The 21,240-nt window shown below is 39.8% G+C and overlaps 1 protein-coding gene across 7 annotated transcripts in view; it reads right to left on the reverse strand.

Moving 5' to 3' along the window:
* Window positions 1-21,240, reverse strand: part of FAM13A (family with sequence similarity 13 member A) — a 184,612-nt gene that overhangs the window by 45,320 nt on the left and 118,052 nt on the right. For all 7 annotated transcript variants that reach the window (XM_067557168.1, XM_067557169.1, XM_067557166.1 and 4 more), the window contains 3 exons: window positions 17,993-18,034; window positions 4,941-4,985; window positions 2,059-2,238 (listed from right to left, as the gene is read on the reverse strand). In XM_067557168.1, the coding sequence (XP_067413269.1) occupies window positions 2,059-2,238; window positions 4,941-4,985; window positions 17,993-18,034 (267 nt within the window). The remainder of the gene's footprint in view (window positions 1-2,058; window positions 2,239-4,940; window positions 4,986-17,992; window positions 18,035-21,240) is intronic.

The raw sequence follows: 21,240 nt of genomic DNA on the forward strand, positions 1-21,240 counted from the left end.
GACTATGGAGATCTTCTGCTAGCTCCCTTTCCCTACACTTTCAAAAATACGTGCATCACTGTATTTCTTCTATTTGCATATCAAAATGTATTTCCTTCTTCCCAACATCTACACTTCCTAAGGCTAAAAGCATGTCTATCACGCCAGAGATGGAAGGCTGGAATGTTGGGTAATAGTTGTAAGCATCTGCAGCAGTTTTGTACAGCGAGGTACAAAGCTCAAATTCTGCTTTCAGTAACATCAGTGAAGTTACTCTAGAGTGGCAATGGTGTAAATGAGAGAGAAGAATCTGACCCCAAATAGTTTGGCTAGTCCTCATGATGCAGAAAGTATTCAGATTTTTTCAAATGTTCTAGTTATTTTCTAGGTCACAAGTCATTAGATAGGCTAGAAAGCACTAGCTGCAAATATGCAATGCAATGCAGAGGCTGTGCAGAGAAAACTGCAGTGCTATATATGCTGACAAACACATACACTAGCCCATCTTTGACCTACTTACCTGAAAAGCCCATCACCATGGCTACTAAACAGGAAAAACTACTCTAGATATGTAGCCAGACGCTTTGGTGATTTGAAAACCCCAATCTCCCAAGCCATCTTTACAACTGGCTTGTAACAACTTGTATAGAAATGTTATTATTGCAGTTAAATTTCTCTACAATGTTAACATCCCACATTTACCAAAAGTCATGATGTATTCACCATCACTGGCGATTTTTAAATCAAGATTAGATGTTCTTCTAGAAGATCTGCGCTAGGAATTATCTTTGGGAAATTCTATGGGCTCTGCTTTACACAGTGCTAATCACAATGGTTCCTTCTGGCCTTAGAATCTATGAATCTATATTCCTGGATGTCAAGAAGCATGAATTACAATTTTTGAACCTGGCTGCCTAAAGTTAGGCTCCTAAATAGAAGTGGCTTGATTTTAAGATACTAAGGATCTGTAGCTTCAGTAGGATTTGGGGGTGCTCAGCAGCTCTGAAAATAAGGTCATTTTTATAAAGGAATCTATAACATGTATTGAAGAGCCTAACTTTAGGTCCCCCAATTATGCAAACACTTATGCTTAACTTTAATATGGCTACTCATGTGCTTAATGTTACAGATGCGTGAATGTTTGCAAGATCAGGGCCTGAATTTCAAAATGTTGGCCATATTATACAGTTGTGCTCTAGTTACCCGCCCTACAAAAAAAGGAATATTTCAATTTCCCCTAACACACTCTGACTACTCATGCTTGGGATAAAGACTTCTAATATATGTATTTTGCAACAGCTTAGACTGCAAACATCTTGCCCATTTAAAAATACATTTTATTTTTTAAAAGTGGAGAAAGGTCACATTTTCTCCTTTCAGTAAAGAATCCTTAGATCTCTGTGTAAACACCTCCTCTGTTAAGAATGCAATGGTGACACTTCGTATTATATGCTGTATGTCATCAGTAGTAATACTACGTATGACTAATCCTTGAAAAGCACGTAAAAAAAAAGTTGTCTCAAAATACCGTTTAGCTATCTTACAACCATTTAGACAAAAATAGTTTATTTTTGATTAATAAAAGGGGCACGTTCTTCTCTCAAATGCAAACACACGGCACTGCAAATTTTGAAGAGAAGCTACCCTTCTACATATGAAACTAGAATTTAGTCCCAATTTTATAGATATTTTGTTAAACAGAAGCATTTGAAGGAGTTATTTTTGTCCAGTATTAAGTTGCAAATGCCAGAATTGATCTTTTCAGGAATGTTATAGTTTACAGATACACACAATTAAAACAAAAATCAAAACCGAATACTACTGTTCCACTGATGCCCTTCAGCTCGTTCCGTGTGAAACTACCACCATCAAAGGCCCCAGTTCTGCAATTCACAGCTCCAAATAAGTCGATGGAGCTTGGCACAGGTGTGGCAGCCACCCTGTTCACTGTCAGTTGCAGAACTGGGGCCAAGGCTTGTAATAATGGAGCTACTGACAGAGTCTTGCCTATTTAATGGGAATGATTATGATGCTATCAATCAAATATAATTTTTAAAGGAAAAGAAATCATGATCATACATGTCTCTGTTTTGTCGGGCTTCATCCTGCTCTTTGTGATGCCGCCTCCTCTGCCTGGCAGACACATTAGAAGAGGCTGATGATGTTCCTGATTCGGAGTCTTCTGAACTCTGCCCACCGGAGCCATGAGCATCAAAGAGATGCTGTTCCACTGCTGAACGGATTGTCTTCTCTAAATATCTGTCAAGATGAAAAAGAAGGTCAACTGAACTTGCAAACTTACCAGAAATCCTCTCCCTTTTAAAATCACGTTTTTTTAATTCTGCAGTAGTGCCATCACATGCTAGGGATTGTACAGATGCATTGTAAGACATCAGCCAAACTGTTTGCATGTGGGTGCCCAAAATGAGGCACCTAAAGGAAAGTGACCCAATTTTCAGAAGTGCTGAGCACTCTCAGCTCCCATTACCTTCAATGGCTGTTACGGCCACTCAACATTTCTGTAAATGAGTTCATTTTTATTTAGGTGCCTCACTGTCGCCCCCTAAATTAACAGCCCCTGGCCTCAAGAGCTAACATACAAGAGTTTGAAACGAGAATTTGAGATTGAAGTGATTACACAGCCCATACTAAGATTGGGACAGGGTTGAAAGTTTTTTGGTGTTTGTTTTTAAATTCACTGCCAGTTCTGGGACGGGGGAGTGGGGAGGTGGTGGAAAGTATGGGGAAAACAACCACCACCTCATGCTGGGTGACCCACAACAACCAAACCCAGGGTGAGGGAGGGGTGATTTAAGCTTGGATTGCTGGTGCCCACATGATGCAAATATATGCAAATGGCACTGCATCGGCACTTCTCTCGCCTGCTCTTCATATATTGACCGCGCGGGGGTGGAGTGGTGTGAATGGCTGGGAAACAATACTTCCCACAGCTCCCTGGTGCACTGACAGAATACTTCTGCTGCACCTCCACTTACGATGGTGCAGCACACTTCCCACTCTCTGCACCTGACCAGCATTGTTGGCCTGTATAATGTGAGGTGGAGGCTATAGCCATGCCTCTGCTTCAACCTGCCCCTGTCCTTTTGGGGTGACTGACCCTTCCAGAGGGGCTAAGAGAGAGAAGTCCCTTGTGACAAAGTGCACAGACTGCAACTGTGATTGGCCCCTGTGAAAGGCCTGTCAGAAGGAAAGGCTCTTTGAAGGAAAGACTTTAAGTGACCCATATATAAAGGCCATGAACGTTTGTGCAGCAAGTTCTTTAATAAGTGTATATTAAGGGCATGCTTTTGAAAGCGTGGTTAGACATACAGATCATCAGGGTGAACGCTATTCATATTTACACTCATCATATATCTCCACCATCACTGACTAAGGGGGAGATTTTCAAAGGCACAAAGGGCACTGAAAGTCAAATGGGACTTGGGCTCCTGTTTGTTCACTCTGCTTTTGCCCATCTCCTCCTAAGTACACTGAATCTTTCTAACATTTGCACATCTTTGAACAAAAATCATTCCAAATCCCAATAGTCAATTCAAAGGAGGCCCATTTGCATTTCGGTACTATTCTTTTAGCAATAAATGCTGCTCTGAAATGTATCTTTTTATGTGAACTGGTTATTCACTGTATTTTTTTTACCTGGCCAACTACAAAACTCAAGGAAGCCAGTCTTATGTAAGATAGATTATGGTATTCAATACCCTCCCTATTTCTTCACAAGAACAGAGCAGTAAGACTGTACCATCTGGATGGTACAACCAGTCTGTGTAACAAAAAGCCAGTAGGTCAAATCTGACAATACCCAGCAGCCTTTACAGTGCCTACGTGAAATAAAATTATGTAAGAAATAGTAACACTTGTGAGAATGACGAATGACTACATTCTTAAAGTTATGACTACTACACAGTAGGGCAACTCATCATAACCATATTTAAAAAAAAAAAAAGTGCCCAATTCTGATCTCATGCTGTTATTACACTGCTGCAACTGATTTCAATGAAATGACTCCTGTTTGATTGTGGTTTGAGATTGGAACCAGAACTATTGTGAGCAATAGAACTTTTATTCACATCAGTATAGTGATGGGGTCACTGCAGTGACAATAGAGTTAAGGCTGTGAGAATGTTGTAAACCTAGTTGAATCCTCCCATTCTCACTTTTTTTCTTGAAATTTCTTCTGCTTATTTTTAGGCGAGAGGAGGGCCTGGGGGTAAAGACCGAGATAAATCAGACAAACATTTTTCATACATCACAGTTTGAAAAAGGAATTGCCCGATGTTTTGAAAAGTCTTCTAGTGTTCTCTGAAACACCATGTCTCAAAGAAGGTTTGATTAGAAACTCCAAATTTGTTTCATTCATTCATGTTCAATAATATTTATCACATAAATATCATTTCTTTAGAAAATCTGATAGTTAATTTTGAATGCTAGCTATGAAGGTGAACCTCTATATGGGCCATGAAGTCACTGAAAAGTTTATAAGTTGATGCTAACAACTATGGACTGTACAATAGCTTTCTGAGTTTGTAAACCCTATACAAAGAACCAAACAAATAAAAAAAATGGCAATATCATAAAAAAAGAGTAATTTAACTTAGCTAAATATTGGCAAGAATCAGTTCATATGCCAAAATTTGGGACTTCAGCGTCAGGCAGGTAAAGAGACTCTTTACAGCACGGTGAGGTTGTGCTTCTTGAAATCTCTGTGGTCTGCATAACCATAACACCACACAGGTGTGGGAAAGGAGCATGGAATTATGATACCCAGGCACTTCTTTGTGAGGAAGTGGTTTATGATCACTATACACATTTTGATTTGGGAAAAACGCACTTTTTCTTTAGACAATACTAGGCTATTACAGAAAAATAAGATAATAAATTTTTTTAAAGCTTTAGACAACAAATGATAGTAATAAAACTTAAAAATAAACAGAATCACTTACTCTCCAGTAGCAGGAATGTTAGTGCTGACTTGGGATACGTGGGCACTGTGGAAAGGGAAGAAAGAAAGATCTAATTACCAAAGTACTGGCAGAAAAAACCTGAAGGAGAATGTTGGCTATTCTTCTCTTCTTGCCTTTCCTTAGACACTACATTATCTGTTAAACGAATTAAAGGTATGATCTTGTTAGCAGGAATTATCTCCTGAAATTACGTACACACATGACAAGCTTCTTATCCTTCACAGAATTTTGACTTACATTATTACAATGCACATTTATGCAAAACCAGTACTCTCAGAATTGGATTACTTGTCATTCACTACCAAGAGACTGCAGTAAAAAGGAAGGTATTTGAGCGATAGTATATTATGATTCTTCTCCTCCTGAATATTTTGCAGCTGTAGATTACCCTTAGCATAATCAAATGAGCACTGTTCTTTTGAATCAAGATTTGAAAATGTACATACTATAAAGGAACTTAACATTTAACAGGCTTTAACTACTCACCAGGAAAAAGGCAAAATGTATTTCCTTTTCAGATTCCCCTCTTCCCCAACTCTCCGTTTTCCATGTTCTTTGCTTCCTTTTTTTTTTTTTTTTTTTTTTTTTTTTGAAGTATATTTTCTTTTCTCTCCGTTTGCCTCTCAGTCTGACTCCAGGCTCAGGAAGAGGTAAAATAACCTCATTGTTGCTACCACTCACTATTCAAAGCCCTTTCAAGTAAGGTGATATGCCATCTTGCATGGCCATTACTGCTCTGCTCTCTAACTGCAGGGTCAGATTAGATTCAGGGGTTCTCAATCTGTATTTTGCTGGGACCCCCTTTGAAAATATTTCAGGCTATGGCGACATCCCCCCGCCACAAAAGTGATGATCCCCCCATGCCATGCGATCCTTACTGGCATGCACACGGCTGACAGAGCATGAACACCCCCCCCATAATAACCTCACGACCCCCTGAGAGGTCACGACCCCTAGTTTGAGAACCCCATTAGACCAAAGACCCTCCCCTTTCATGCACCATCAGATTGCACCTCACGTGTTTGCTCAGCTTTGCAGATAAGAGGGCACATGATATTTTATTCCTGTTCATCATGCCTATGATATTAATTAAATCAAATAAGTTAGTTTAAACATTGTGTTTGGTTTTATCCTCTTATCAGCAATAGAATTAGTTGCAGGGCTGGTTGATGTACTCAGAAGTAAATCGACCCTACACTAGGTTGACTTGTGAAAACCTCACTCCAGAATTCTAGGTTTACTGTGCCACCCTAAATAGATATTTACTGGTTTTAATCTATACATGCAAGGGGTATCATTTCAGAAACTTTAAGTACTAATGATTCAACAATGGCTCTATTACTTTAAACCAACCACAGCTTCTAAGATGTTTTTCCTTTACTTTTCCTAGAATATTTCCCCAACCAACTCTTGTAGCTCTCCTGCAGAGACCTAATGCCAGCCAAAAGACTGGAACACTCACACTCCTCAGAAGTCAAACAACTGTTGGTTCAGTTGTTGTGGTAGGGAGAGGGGGGTGAACTGGGTTTGAGAAGGTAAAAATAAAAGTGTCACAAAAATCAGTTTAGTAAGCCACACAATAGCACACGTCTACAGGACAGAACGTCTTGCAAGCCTACATGTTGTAGATAAGCCTTTCTAGCGTACTTTTAGCTCCTGCAATGATTCAGTGCATCCACACTAACCAACTCAGTTTGTGTAAACCTGAGCAGTGCATCCACACACTCTGTTCCCTTCAACTACTGCTTTACTTGTGCATTCTGACTTCTACCCCAGACACAGCTCCTCGAAGGAGTCACATGGCATGAAAGCACATGCGACATGCATACCTGGTGGTATATTCTATATATACACGGATATTATACCTATATAATACCATGTATTTATACATTTGCATCAATTTATTGTATTTAATATTACACACACACACACACACACACACACACACACACACACACACACACACACACACACACACACAGATAGAGAAAGACTCTCCTCAACACACATGTAGGCAATATCTAAAGGATTAATTTAATTTATCACATGGCTTCATTCACTTCAGATCATATTTGACCACTTCATCTGCTTTCTACCCACCTACTACAATCTCTTCCCTGGAAACTATGGCAGTATTCCAGAACTCCTCAGCAGCTTCAAAGAGTTGCAATTTTTAATATTTTTCTTGGGCCATTTAAATAAATCCGAGGGAGAACAGATTGCTGAGCAGAAGGCAGGTGAGGTACCAAAGTTGCATAATAAATGTAATTTATCACAAACCGATTATCGCTACAAGTGTGGCTGTAGTTTAACTTTCTATCAAATTTCTCTACTTACATTAATTTCTAATATTTATCTATAATACATATCAAATATGGATGTCTATCACACATATTCATTTGTTCTTTGTCTCATCTCTCTTCTCTCCTCCATCCCCAAAAAGCTTTCTGATTTAGTTTTTAAAAAAGACTTGGGGTCAAAAAATGATAGGACACTTAAGAGGAGATTAAGCTCAGAAAATAGCACTTTCCTCCACTTTATACCATATAATTCCAGCAAAATTACTATGGTGTAAAATTGCAAACTCCTGTTTCGTGAGAGAAGTCTTGAGCTCTTCATTCCATTTTTTTACCAGTGATATTTCATGCTTTTGACAGAATTTTGCAGGTTTATTGGGAGCAGGGAAGGGAATGATGATTATTATCCCTAAACCTGCCTTTTATCATGTAATTTCATTTCATCTTGGGGAGAAAGGATCATTAGAACATGCAGCTCCTTCTTCTAGGAAAAAAGTAAATAAAAATCAAATGCAAAACTGTATAAAATGCCAAACATTTTAATAATCTCCAGGTATACTGAGTAGTGACTTTAACCCGTAATAAAAGTGATCTCATCAACAATGATTCAGTTTCAAGTCCATTAAACCTGCTATTTTCTGATGACACACATGCATATGGTAATTATTTTGGGGTATCTATTAAAAGTTCTACTAACAGACTGTAGGTTCTACCAGGGAGCCAATACCATACTGATTTTAAAATTACTTCACACACTCTGTCTATGAAGTAAGTACACACCCACTCACCACCAAACAACTGATGAAGACAAAGTACTTTAAAAAAAGTTTAAGTTTCATTAGCCCTTTTAAGTTTAGAAACTACCGCTTTATGTATTAAGCATGGCCATATAAAAGAAATAGGATTTAACTTTTTCTTGGTCCTGTGATGTTTTAATGCTCTTTGCTGGGCCTGTCTCTCAATAATAGTGGGATTTTGCAGACGTTTTCAGATATACTAAATTTCTTATAATTCCACAGTAATTGGCTTTCCTTGCTATTTAATTTCGAAGCTTAATTAAAATGCACCGCTAAATTGGTTTATTTATTCTGCACCATCAGCCAGGAAGTTAGGCCATTTGTAAAAAATGTCTTGACAGAGTAAACAGAATTATGAAATAGCTTTAGAATGTTAGGCACAAATGGTACGTGTGTATTTCTGACTATGTTGTTAATCTCTCGTAAATACACGGAGATAAAACTTTTTGAGAATTTCTCATTAAATAACAGCAAAGAAACACTTCAAGTGACAAATTCCTGGGGGTTTACTGAACTTCCTGGGTGGCTGCAGTCACTTGGTCCTCAGCTTCATGCTTCACAAGGCACCCAAAGGCATGCTATGAATGCCCAAAAGGCATTACTTGTCATGTCTTAGTGTGTAATTAATTGCCTCTAAATAGCACCTTTGTTCATTCAATCAGTGAAACAATGTGAACTCATGTCCTGCTTGGGATAATCATTTTCTCCTTCTGTGTCTGACACATTGATACATATAGCTGATTATTTTCTTTCCATTTTATTACTGCTGCTCATCCCTGTGCCACATTGACATCATTGGAGAGTTATGCAGTTCCGGGACTTATTCTCCCTCAGAACCAGCCTAGCCCACAAACTCCTGACACAAGTCTTGTTTTGCTGACCTGCCCCCCCCTCTCATATTTCTTCCCTTAGGGGATCTGAACTACAAAAGGGCCTCAGTGATATCTTACATCCAGCTTCCTACACTTGCAAATACAACCTAAGTTTCATGGACTGTCAGATATACCCCATCACCTACAGGTACCTTCTCCCATGCACAGGAAAAATATTGTATTTACTTCATGGGCCACATCCTCCAGTTCCCTGTACATCTCGGAAAACAAATGCTAAATTTTTCTACCACTACTCCATTAATACAGGGCAAGCCTTTAATATCCAGCTACATAAAGACCCAAACATTCAAATCTAGGTGCCTAAAGCTAGGCTTACAAATTCATATTTAGGTGCCAAATTATGGGCATCTGACTTTTACAGGTACTGAGCAATCCCAGCTCCCATTGCTATTAACTCCAATGAAAGGAGAGTCTTAATGGGGGTCGTATATATTTTTCCATTTGGGCCCATTATGCAAGTAGACTGTTTTACTTCTGTTACAGTTCAGTAGATCAAGTTTTTATTATAATTAGTTCTAATCTCACCTAAATATTACAAAGTATGGCACATTTGTTGTAAGGGGATTGATTTTTCTTGTACACAAGGACAAAACAGGAGTAATTTCAGTGAAAGTAAGTGAGATCCAGTGGTAGAATACTGATGTAAGTAAGAGGAGCATCTGATCCTATGAAGCTGGTACCAAAGAGCAAGGCTTTGTCACTTGCACCATCATTTCTGCGCCTCTGTTCTCCTGGTTTATTTATGTTATTTTTAAATATTGCAAAGAAACTTCTGATACTGATATCCAGGAAGCTGGAAATTACAATCAGTGTGGCATGCAATTAGGCAGACTGCACACAGCAATGTTATGGAGAGGTGTGCATTTCGAGATAACTAGTCATTGGCTGGACATTTTTGGCAATTAAACTTAAAAGATCTTGAGTGTGATTTTACATAGATGTAATCAAGGTAAAAAATATAGGGTGAGTCTCATCTCTGCTCTTGGCCTCTTTACACCAGAGTGGTGTAAATGGGCCCTAAAAGCCCTGATTCTGCCTTGAGGAGGATTCTCAAGTAGTCTCTCTCACTACGGGAGATAGTCATAAGAGAACCCCCTTGTCCTCTGAGAACCCCCTTACAAGCCCAGACACCGCAGGGGGGCTGGGGAAGGAGGAGGGAGATAGGACGGGGGTGCTGGGTGGGCCTGCAGCTCACAGCATTGTGGAGATTCTGGGAAGTGCTGTGGCCCTTAGGGCAGCCCAAGGAAGCAGCCATAACTTAACTAGGCCCCCAGGACTGTCTGAACTATGCCAGAGTCCTCTCCAGCCCCCAGAACAGCTCAGGATTTGGAGGTTTCAAAGGTGGCTTAAAGCCACTTTAGCCCCACTTGGTCTACAAGTTCTGTGTTTGTGTCTCAGAGAAAGTCTAAACTGCTAAAAAGAGTGTGTTGTTAACTTGGGTTAACTAACTTGGGCTTGAATAGCAGTGAAGACCCAGCAACTCGGCTTTTAATTCAGGTGAGCAACTCGTGATCAACCCCCAGGTTGCCCTCTAGGCTTTAACTCACGCTGTTAACCTGAGTTAAAAGCCAAGTCACCCTATATTCATTGCTATTTTAAGCTCAATTAAGAACACTTTTTTTTCTGCAATGTAGACATACTCTTAAAGGCACAGTCCAGACTTTCACCTATTGTTCTTTGACACAATAAACCTACCAAAATATGTGCAAATGAGGGTGATTTCATTTTGCACTTGGTTTCACACGTTTGTCATGACTCCCAGAGAGGTCACAACTGGAAACGTTTAGGTACCATAACTCTTTACCTCTTCAATTAAATTCTAATCTTTTAATTTAAACTGAATATACTCTGTCATGATTTTGAATTACACTTCCTAATATCTGCACCTTCTACAGAGTTTATCATTTACTGATTACTGCACTAGCCATATGATTGATTGAATCAACCTTCCTTCCCCCCCCCCCCCAATAATAGAGGCCCCGCAGAGCAAAATCTATTACTGTCAGATATTAAGGATTGTAATTAGAATTAGTCAGAACATACCGTACTATAATCTTGCACAGGACTAGCTTTTCCCTTCTGCCCCAGAGAAGGTGCATTAAAAACAGCATGAAAAGCATCTATAAATTTAATCTAAAACACCAAAAATATTTTAAAAAAGCATACAGTGTTACTCCCTGGCTATCAATAATGAAATGACCTATAATTATCAAGGTCTCAGGGTATGGAGACCTCAGAGCTTGGATTAATGCCATCATTTGCACAGGGGGTTACTTACAATGCATACACTTTACGCAGAGAAGCAAAACGTTCAAAAGAAAAAGTAAATGATAACCAGAGGAAAATTACAGTAGAGGCAAACAAGTTCATTCTTCTAGCAAAGCTGCTTGAGGAAAAATGCCAATGAAAACAGTTTCTACAGCTTTTTAAAAGAGAAAATTTCCAAAGCCTAGTTGGTACATAATTTCCTTGATTTAACCATGGGACTTTTCAATGTTTAAATGTATTGCAAGAATGCAGATGTTGGAACCTGTCCAAAAGCTATTTATTATCCAGAATCATAATGTTGAGTGCTTTCTCCTATGAAGTTTAAGGTCTGTAATATACCTTGATTTGTCTAGAATTTACAACTCCATTATAAAAAAATTTGCTTCACGCTGAAATTTGAGGTACAAATTTTCACAACAGGAGAAGACTGTTTTTGTATATAAAATCTGAAAATAGTGAGTTTAAAAGACGATGTGCTGCAAATGCTTAGCTATGTCCAGTGATGGTAAGGACTTGATTTTAATCTTCTCTTAATATTTTCATATTTTTGAAACTTCAAGTGTAACACAATTAACCTTACCTTGATGTGGTATATTGTGTTTGCATGATTATCTTACTGTCTGGAAAAATGAATCCTATGAAGAATAGTAATTCTCCTTTGCTTGTTTTATACATGCCTTTATTTATCCCTTGTTCCGGTATAATTCCCTATGACTGGTGCACACTGGCACCTACCGTTCAAAGCAGAGATATCTGAGTGATACAAGTACCCTGGCTAAGGCAAGAACTCTACAGGAGCAGGGCAATAAGTATGCAGAGATCCATGCTTCTTTTGCCCCTTCCACTTTCAACTAATGCGCACACAGTGGAGCACAGAACCACCAGCCAAGCAATGTTTCATTTTTTAAAAGGGCTGAACACACAAAGGGTTCTCACTAGCGCTAACATTATGAGTCCGATCCTCTCAGGAGGTGCTCAAGACATTGCCGGATCAGCCCCTTAACTAACAGTAATTCTACAAACAGATTTTCAATTTTGTCCTGAGAGGCTGACATCAAAATAGACAGTGTAATGTCACTGCGTGCCTTGCCCATACACACCCCACAGGCTAAGAATCTTGCCAGTAATGCAGCACTGATGAGACCATTTTCTTTGTGTAACATGGGACTGATACTAAAAAGAGAAAGAGAGTGAGATGCAACACCACAAAGAAACAGACTGGTGAGAGTCAAAGGAAAAAATACGAGGATAGCACTGGGAGAAAAACAGCTGATGTATGAATGTAGGACTGGCTCTGAACACACTGAAGTCAATGCAAGTTTTGCCACACACTTCAACAAGAGTGGGGCTGGACATGGTATCATTTTAATACATTACTCATTAGTGAGATAGCCCTGCAACTCAAAGCAGCCATTATCAACTCATGCACCATGCATTTTCTTTTTCCATTCCTCTGGTTTACGTCAGGATACACCCACTGAGTAATTTCTTTAAAAACAGTTTATATGACAACATAATTTCTAGAACATCCACTCCAGCACAGATCACTATTTCCGTAATAGTTCATCTTCCCAAGATAGACACAACTGCCCTTACTTGGAATTCACTTTGCCAGTTGCTAGTCGTACCTGCAACTCGGTTATCTAACACAGCTGACATTTGCTTTCCTGTTGTATAATCTAAGTAGTCCAGAGCACTTCCTCTTACATAACAATTTCAGTTTTAATGTTCACATGGTTTTCATTTTAAGAAATTCTGGAACATACATGCGCTTCAAACACAAACCTCTAGGACAAGAAATCACCAGTAAGGTTGTCCTTTTCTTTTACTATTACAGTATTCACACTGCAAGGTATTCAATACAGCATTGCTGAGCAAATGAACTAGATCTTCTTGATCAGGCTTACCCGGGCTGTATTTGCCACAATTTCTAATAAACTCCAAAAAAAATTGATGTTTTAAATTAGTATATTTGAACAGTTTTCATTCAAAGTAACATGTGGAACATTCATTTAAATACTAATTCTTGCCTTTGGGTTGTTTTGTTTCTTTTTTTAAGTAAGATCAAGGAAAAGAAAGTTGTTTCTCACAGGACATGGAATATGAAATACACAACAATCAAGTTACTGGGTTTAATAAAAACATTATGACATTTGCAAAAAAGTGATATAATGTTCTGCTAGTTGGCAGACGTGAAGCATTATGTAGCGTTTGGAATCTGAACAGCTCTTGTTCACATCCAACCAACATGTTACATAACTGTCTGCATGAAATTACTGTACTACAGTACAAACCAGAAATCACTACACTCTTAGCAACCCATCTCCCTATGTATTTATATGAATTATTCAGTCGTTATATCTCCTGAATAAGGCTACAGATTATATAAGCTTGACTAAGAGCAAAGCAGGACAAATAAAATGGACCACCAGGCAGACTTATGAATTGATTCAAAGGGTTCCCCCCTCCTTTTGAACAGAACCAAGTTGATTACAACACATGCAATTTGCTTCCCAAGAGCAGCATAAAACATTTTAAAGGTCACATGGGAAAAGCTGCCACTCACCACAGGAGTCCTGAACAGGAGCTCTTAACTGATGAAGCACCAGCCCATTGCCCAGCCTGTGCTGGCTCTCCTGCCAAATTAACTCCACCTGGCAACTAACCTCAACATTACACATTTCTGATGTGTGACAAATAACAGCAAGAGTTACAAGCTGTTGGTTTTATGTATCAGTAATAGCTTCTAAGTGATGTCACAAAAGAAACAAGCTAGGCATGAGGGCTTATACCACAAGGCATGCTACTCCCTCTTTGCTCTTAGCCATTTCTTCAGTTTCAAACTATTTATTTGCTATCACATATTCCTTTTCAAATTTGCAAAGTATATCCTCTCTTTCCCACAGAAGTCACCCCTCCTTCAGAGACTCCCTTATCCATTCCCATTAAAGCCAAACCCTATACTTAAGAGGCCCCTTGAATCTTTCTAATTTCCTCCTACTACTAAGAAACATTGTTCCTCTAACTGCAATCCCACAGAGGCCATCCTTCCCTCTAACAGGCTTCTTGATTCTTCACCAATAACTTCACCATGCACTGTAATCTCTCTCTCGATCATTCCAGCTCAACTGACATTCTCCTGGATCTTCTTTCCAATCTGACACAGTCCCAGATATTTTTGCTATAAGGATGGACCAGGTCCCAAATCAGGAAAGCACGTAGGTATGTGCTTAAATCCATCCCTACTCAGAAAAGCACGGGCTTAAGAGCTTTCCTGAATAGGGAGGCTTTCCTGAATCAGATCCTAAACTTCCTAAAGGAATATACACTTCATTTTTAACAGACAGAAAACCAAAATAGTATGGTACATAAACAGTAATTATATATTATATGTAGTATTATTATATTCCCTCCCTCTACCACAACCGTCAGGGTTAATTAGAAGGAAGTATTTCTATTTCAATTTTTGTCCACTGTATGACCTTTTAGTTTTTAGCTATTGTTGTAACAAAATCTACAAAGAATTGTCCATTTTAGAGTAAAAATAAAACACAGCATTAATGCATTATAGGTAAGTGACAATGCAACACGAAGTGGGGAAGCTGCCTAGTGTAGATACTACAGGTATCTATGTTAGGGTCTGATCTTACTTTACATCTTCCTTAATGATCTGAAAGGTGAAACTAAAAGCACGTTAATGAAATTTACAAATGATGATAAAGCAGAGTCGCAAACACCAATTAGTATAGACCAGCCATAATTCTCTATCCTGGAAAAAGTCAGCTTTTGTTGACAAAACAGTAGAGATGTAGAGACTGAAACACTCCTCCCACCAATATAACTCCCCTGCTGTGCCAACATAATAAAACCACCTCAAGGAGAGGTGTAGGTGTAGGGTAGACACTGCATCCCTTACATCAGCTGTGGGGCTGTCACATTCTTGTCAATTTCACTGCAAGAAGCCTGGTTGCCTGGACCCTGGTCCTGGCTGCAAGTGGGGCGAGAAGCCCAGGTGCTTCTCCACCCACTTCCCGCAGAAAGCCAAGGCAGTCTTTTCAATTTCACGGCTGAGCCTGGCTCCCAGTATGGAGGGGCGAAGGGCGTGAGAAGTTGGGGAAGCTGGACTGGACTGCCCAGGGGCTTGGAGGGGCAAAGCCCAGGGCAGCTTCTTCCAGCTCATGGCAGGGAACAGGGAGGAAAGAAGCCCGGGGCTGGCTCCTGGCAGGGAAAGGGGGAGGAAGGGGGCACAGTCCACTGGAGCGTGGAGGGCTCTCAGCTCCCCACACTGCCCCTCTTAGGTGAGTGGAAGTGCTCCTGGTGAGGACACACTCCACTGACCCAAGGAGGGTAGTGTGGACGTCAGCCACCGCAGTAATTACTGCAGGAGCTGTAAGACGACCTTATGTTAGATCGACTTATTTCTCTAGTGTAGACAAGGCCTTAGCAGTAACAGAAACGAAAGAAGTTAGAAATATGGGCAGAAAAGAACAAAATGAGATTCTGCAAGGAAAAATGCAAGATAAATCATTCAGGAAAAAATAATATGGCACACACACACTAAATGGGAGGGAGAAATGTGGGCATCCGTAATTCTGATAGAGAGCTAGGAGTGACAGTTTCTAAGCAACAACTGAAAGGGGGAAACATAGCGAGAGTCCACCAGTATCTGAAAGGTGTAAACACTAAAGAGGGGGAGGAATTATTCAGAGTGGTAGACAAAGGTAAAGCTTAGAGCGATGGGTTGAAAATTTAGGCTATCCAGCCTTGGTGCTTGAGTTAGCACGCTAAAAACAGCAGTGCGGATGTTGTGGCACAACATGTTGTGGCATGGGCTAGCCACCAGAGTACAAGCTTGCCCGACCAGCTAAGTCCAAGCTCTGGTGGCTAGCCCATCCCACCACTCATGCCACATCATCCACACTGTTATTTCTAGCATGCTAGCTCTCTGGCTTGGAGGCATGTTCCCAGTTGCAGTGCAGACACATCCTGAAATGCATTAGGCTGTGGAACAATCTTTCAAAAGCACAGGTGGAAACCTCATTGACTGGGATTTTTAAAACTAGATTAGACAAAACCCCAGAGAACACACTGTAGAGAACAATCTTGCATTGGCAGGATAGTAGTTTAGATTGTCCATGCAGCCTGCTCTATTGCTAACCTCTGTAATTCCTTCCTGTTTGATAAACAGTTTATTAACAGATCTCTCTCCCACACATATCTACATGTCTGTGTATAGATTTAACAGATACCAGCACATTAACAGTCCGTGAAACATGAATCCTTATGTAGTTTTTGCTAGTAAAACAAAGAGTAAAGCAATTCCACGAAGAAAGACAAGAATCTTTGTGAGAGAATTAATTAAGAGACAATTAAAAAAAAACCCCTAAACAAAATTACAGACATCACAAAAACTATCTTAGCAAAAGATTTTATTTTTTTTTAAACCAGTAAGTGTGAATATGGTCAATCAATTCAAATTGAATTTCTGTCCTTTCCAACTCTCAATTCTCTCACTAATATAACAGTTTCTCTGGCCAGATCCTTTTTTGAAGTATCATTTGAAGGTCTGGAAACCAGTCTATACTGGTATAAATTTAGGGCATAACACCACCGAAAGTCACTGGAACTGTGCTAATTTGTACCAACAGAGCATTTGGCCCTTAGTTGGCAACATCATTTTGTAGGCAAAATAAAATGATCTCTTCATCTAGTGTTTGCAGTGCTGTTGTAGCTGTGTTGGTCCAGGATGTTACAGAGACAAGATGGGTGAGGTAATACCTTTTATTGGACCAACTTCTGTTGGCAAGAAAGACATTCTGACCTTACACAGAGCTCTTCTTCAAATCTATGAAAGGCACTCAGTGTCACAGCTAAATACAAGCTGGAAAAGATTGTTTATAAGAAGGTAACATGCTGTAAGAGACCATTCAAGGTGAAGTGAGCAGTTAACACCTCTGCAGTTGTAGGCCAAAGGAGGGTTAGTGTGTTGTATATAGATTGTTGTAATGAGCTGACTGGGACCACATCCTAAAAGAAATCTTTCCCAAACCCCCTCTTCAAATAAACACCCAACCTCGCCAAGCTCATCATCAGAAGCAAGCTCCCATTGACTAGGAGCCATGAATTCAAAGCAACACTAGACTCTGACAGAACAACAACGTAAAACCTGCAGATGCATCTCCACTGCTATCACAATCAATTACTCCCCAAACACACCTTTCAAGATCCATAGGTCCTATACAGGCCTCTCTTTCACATAGCCAGATTGTAATTTCCCCCTGAGCAGGCATGTCTGGGAGTAGGGCACTTTTTTATTTTCCTGCACTGGCTTTCTACGTAAGGGGAGAGCAGCTGCTGGATGGCTGCTGACTTCCAATCTGATTTCTGAAGCAATGCAGCTATGTGCTGCCCCTTACTGGTGGCTTTGCTACAGCCCAGAGTGAGCTTGTACAGTATGAGTTGTTTATAATGAGTATTCTCTAATCAACTAAATTATATAAAGAAATTATGCAATCAACATGAAAATCAAGTTAATCTCCTAACTGAAAAGGTTACAAGTCTGACATTAAATCAAACCCTACACCCACAAGCTTTAAATCTTTTTATATCTCACTGGATTCCCCCACCCCAGTGGCTGATGAGGCGATCATGACAATAATCTTAGACTTGATTAGAGCCTGTTCGCATATTTCTGGCATCATCCCCAATATTATATTCAAATATCAAATCTTTCCCACACAGAGAAACAAACAAAAAGGAGGAGGAGAAGTAAATACCTCAAATAGAAGGGTGACATAGGCCGCTCATCTTCTTGGGAACTAAAAATAAAATACATTTTTAAAGTTAGCATGTAGTTCTGTTCTTTATTTGCAAGTTAATTTGTAGCAAAACATTTGCTCTTTCAAAAACAAGATAAAAATTAAACATCATGTGTCTGGCCCAGAGGCTATATTTGTGTGTGTATTTTGTTCCATAGTAACTTATGGAAGGCAACTTTAAATTATAGTCCTCAAAGTTACAAAATCCCAACTAATTTGCTAGTGATCATGAATGTGGAATGATCTGCTGCAGAACTGTCAAGAGTCACTGCAATTCTGGAGCACCTGAGGGACTATTCCCATAGCAACAATAAAGAAATTCTACCAACAAAATAACCAGGGCCTTTTGCTTTGTGCAGTTCCAGAATTGAATAACCTGCTAGTAAAGGTAAACAGAAAACCTTCTGTTAAACAAGATTATTTTTTAAAGATTTAAGATGCCAATTTAGTAACGAGGTAGACATAGAATTAAACATTCCAGGCCCGATTCAACATGGCATTATTCCAGTTTTATGCCTGTTTTACTCCACTGAAATGAAACTGAGTTGTTCTACTGTAAAACTGGAGTTACACAGTGGTGAGTCAGGCCTGACTAAAACTCAATACACTTTAAAATAAGTATCGATGAAAAAAAGGCACTTCCTCCTTGACATGAGTCCATTGAGTCCTCGACTTGAGATTATTAGCTAAATTCAATGCAGCTTCCACTCCATTGATTCTAGGGCTGTGTTGACAATTAGAATCAATTTAGCTATATAGGATTCTCCTCTCTGAAGTGTTGTACAGTGTTTTACCTTTGTATTGTTTAAAGGCTCACCTGTACTAGCACCCTGATCCTTACTATCATTTACACACGTGCTTAATTTTCCTGCTGCAAATAGTTCCCCTCAAGCCAATAGGACTTCTCACAACAGTAAAGTTAAGTACTTAAGTGTTTGCAGGTTCAGGCCTAAAAGTCTAACCGTGTCAGGGAACAGTTAGAAGTGTCTATATGTTTACTATTTGTAGTGTGGAAAAAATGGTTAGGGACTTATGTCAAGGAATTGCGTTGCAGCATGGGTCATACCTAGACAAGACACTGGACAACAATTCAGTGTTTCCACTTCAAGAGTGAGATCTCCAGATTCTAAAGCAGACTGAACAGTGTAAGAAAATACTGTTTCTGGTATTATCATCTCCTAGTCATAGGCTGTAACAACGTTCCCCAACACAGTTATGTAATCAAGGCCTATCCACCTTACCCAATGTTAGAACACAAACTTCCCTAATCAAGCCATACAAAAATAAATTCTATGGTCAGATGCGTAGGGTAGATGGGCACTTTGATTACAGGTCCTTAGGGCAGGAAACTTGCCTTACTCTGGGCATAGAGGACATGATCCAAAGTCCACTGAAGTCAGTGGGAATCTTTCCAATGTCTTCATTGAGCTTTAAATCAGGCCCACAAAGAACTGTGTAAATTTGGGAGTCTGTATAAATGATTTTAAACAAAATAAATAATAACAGTAGAGGAACTGAGATGTAGTCAGGAAGCAGAGCCAGGGGAGTCAAGGATGGAGAAGGGCAGGAATTGAAGTGGGCACAAGAACAGGCTGGGCAGGAATAGGAACAGGAAGTAGGACCACGAGCATTTATAGTTTGGAATGCGCTGAAAAGCCAAGCAAGCTCCAGCTGGTGCTTGGTCAAGTAGTAGCTTAGCTACACCCCTCACCAGAGGAGGAAGTGAAATCAACCAGGTAGGCCCTGCCAACTGTGCCCAGTGTATTGCCAGGAACCTGATCCTGCCGTAGCTGGCTCCCTGACATGTAAGATGTCATCAGCTCTTGAGAGGGAAATACAGACTCTTGGACTTCATAGACTTTAAGGTCAGAAGGGACCATTATAATCATCTAGGTAGTCTGACCTCCTGCACAACGCAGGCCAAAGAACTCACCCACCCACTTCTGTAACAGACCCCTAACACATGACTGAGTTACTGAAGTCCTCAAATAAAGGTTTAGGACTTCAATATACAGAGAATCTACGAGAGAATCCACCAGCTAGTGACCTGTGCCTCATGCTGCAGAGGAAGGCAAAAAAAACCCTAGGGTCTCTGACAATCTGCCCTGGAGGAAAATTCTTTGCTGATCCCAAATATGGCAATCAGCTAAACCCTGAGCATTCAGACTTATCAGATCAAATCAAGCGGCAAACTGATTTTGTTATATGAAAATTACTGGTGATTTTTCCATTTGCATTGGGTGAGTTTTTCAGAAGTGCTCAAGGCTGGTCTAACTCTGCTTACACTGAAGTCAATTGAGTTTGATTTCGTTGAAGTCGGTGTAAACTCCCACTGACTTCAATGGGATCAGACCTAGGCCAGCACTAAGCACTAGTGAAAAACCTATCCCTAACTCCACTACTGGTTTGAGATGTTAAGCAGTTTAATTTGTAAATTTACAAAAGTATCTTTAAAAACAGAATAAAAGTGAAATAAAAGTGTGGATTTTGTTGCTATAGGGCCAAATTCTGTACTCAGACATACATCAGCTACTCCCAATGGAGTCAAAAGGAAGCTGTCTGAGCACCCAAGAGCTGAACTTGGCCCAGAGCCAGCCACATACAGCTTTCTTAAGCAAAATCCGCCTCTGGCTGTATTTACTGACTCTCTAGCCAATGCTATTACAACTCCCCAAAATGAACACCAAATGTATCCTGAAACAATTTTTTTTTTTTTAAACAGAATGAAATCAAGCCAGCATATAGAGAATATTATAAGCATGTTTCTGCATTATCCTCTTCATCCCCATTTGACTGCAAGTAAGGGAAATGTCTAGACAAGATGACAGATATCTGTGTCACTAGATGGCAAATGATCTTCACGATGGAATGACAGCTCTGTTCTCTGAGAGAATACCTGTATTTTTAGATTCCATGGTGGTCTAGAATTCTAAGGCAACACAAAATACCACAGAGAACGGAACAGAGGCGACTGAAGGTCTAGTAAAACGGAGGATGACTACTCTGCATTGCAACAACAGTGACTCTGCTGCTTTCCCATTCCTCTAAGTGATCCAATAATTTAACCATCTGTGGAAATTCTGTTGTTCATTTTCACAGATTAGTTCTAAACTGCTTGGGCAAGATTATACTCTGCTTTATATGGGTGAGCAAGGCTCACAGAGAGAGGCAAGAAGGGGTACGTACAATGGTTCCCCCATCTCCTG

The sequence above is a fragment of the Emydura macquarii genome, unplaced genomic scaffold (genome assembly GCF_026122565.2).
Source record: "Emydura macquarii macquarii isolate MOO-44397 ecotype Brisbane River unplaced genomic scaffold, CSIRO-AGI_Emac_v2 contig_1790, whole genome shotgun sequence".
NCBI lineage: Eukaryota > Metazoa > Chordata > Testudines > Chelidae > Emydura > Emydura macquarii.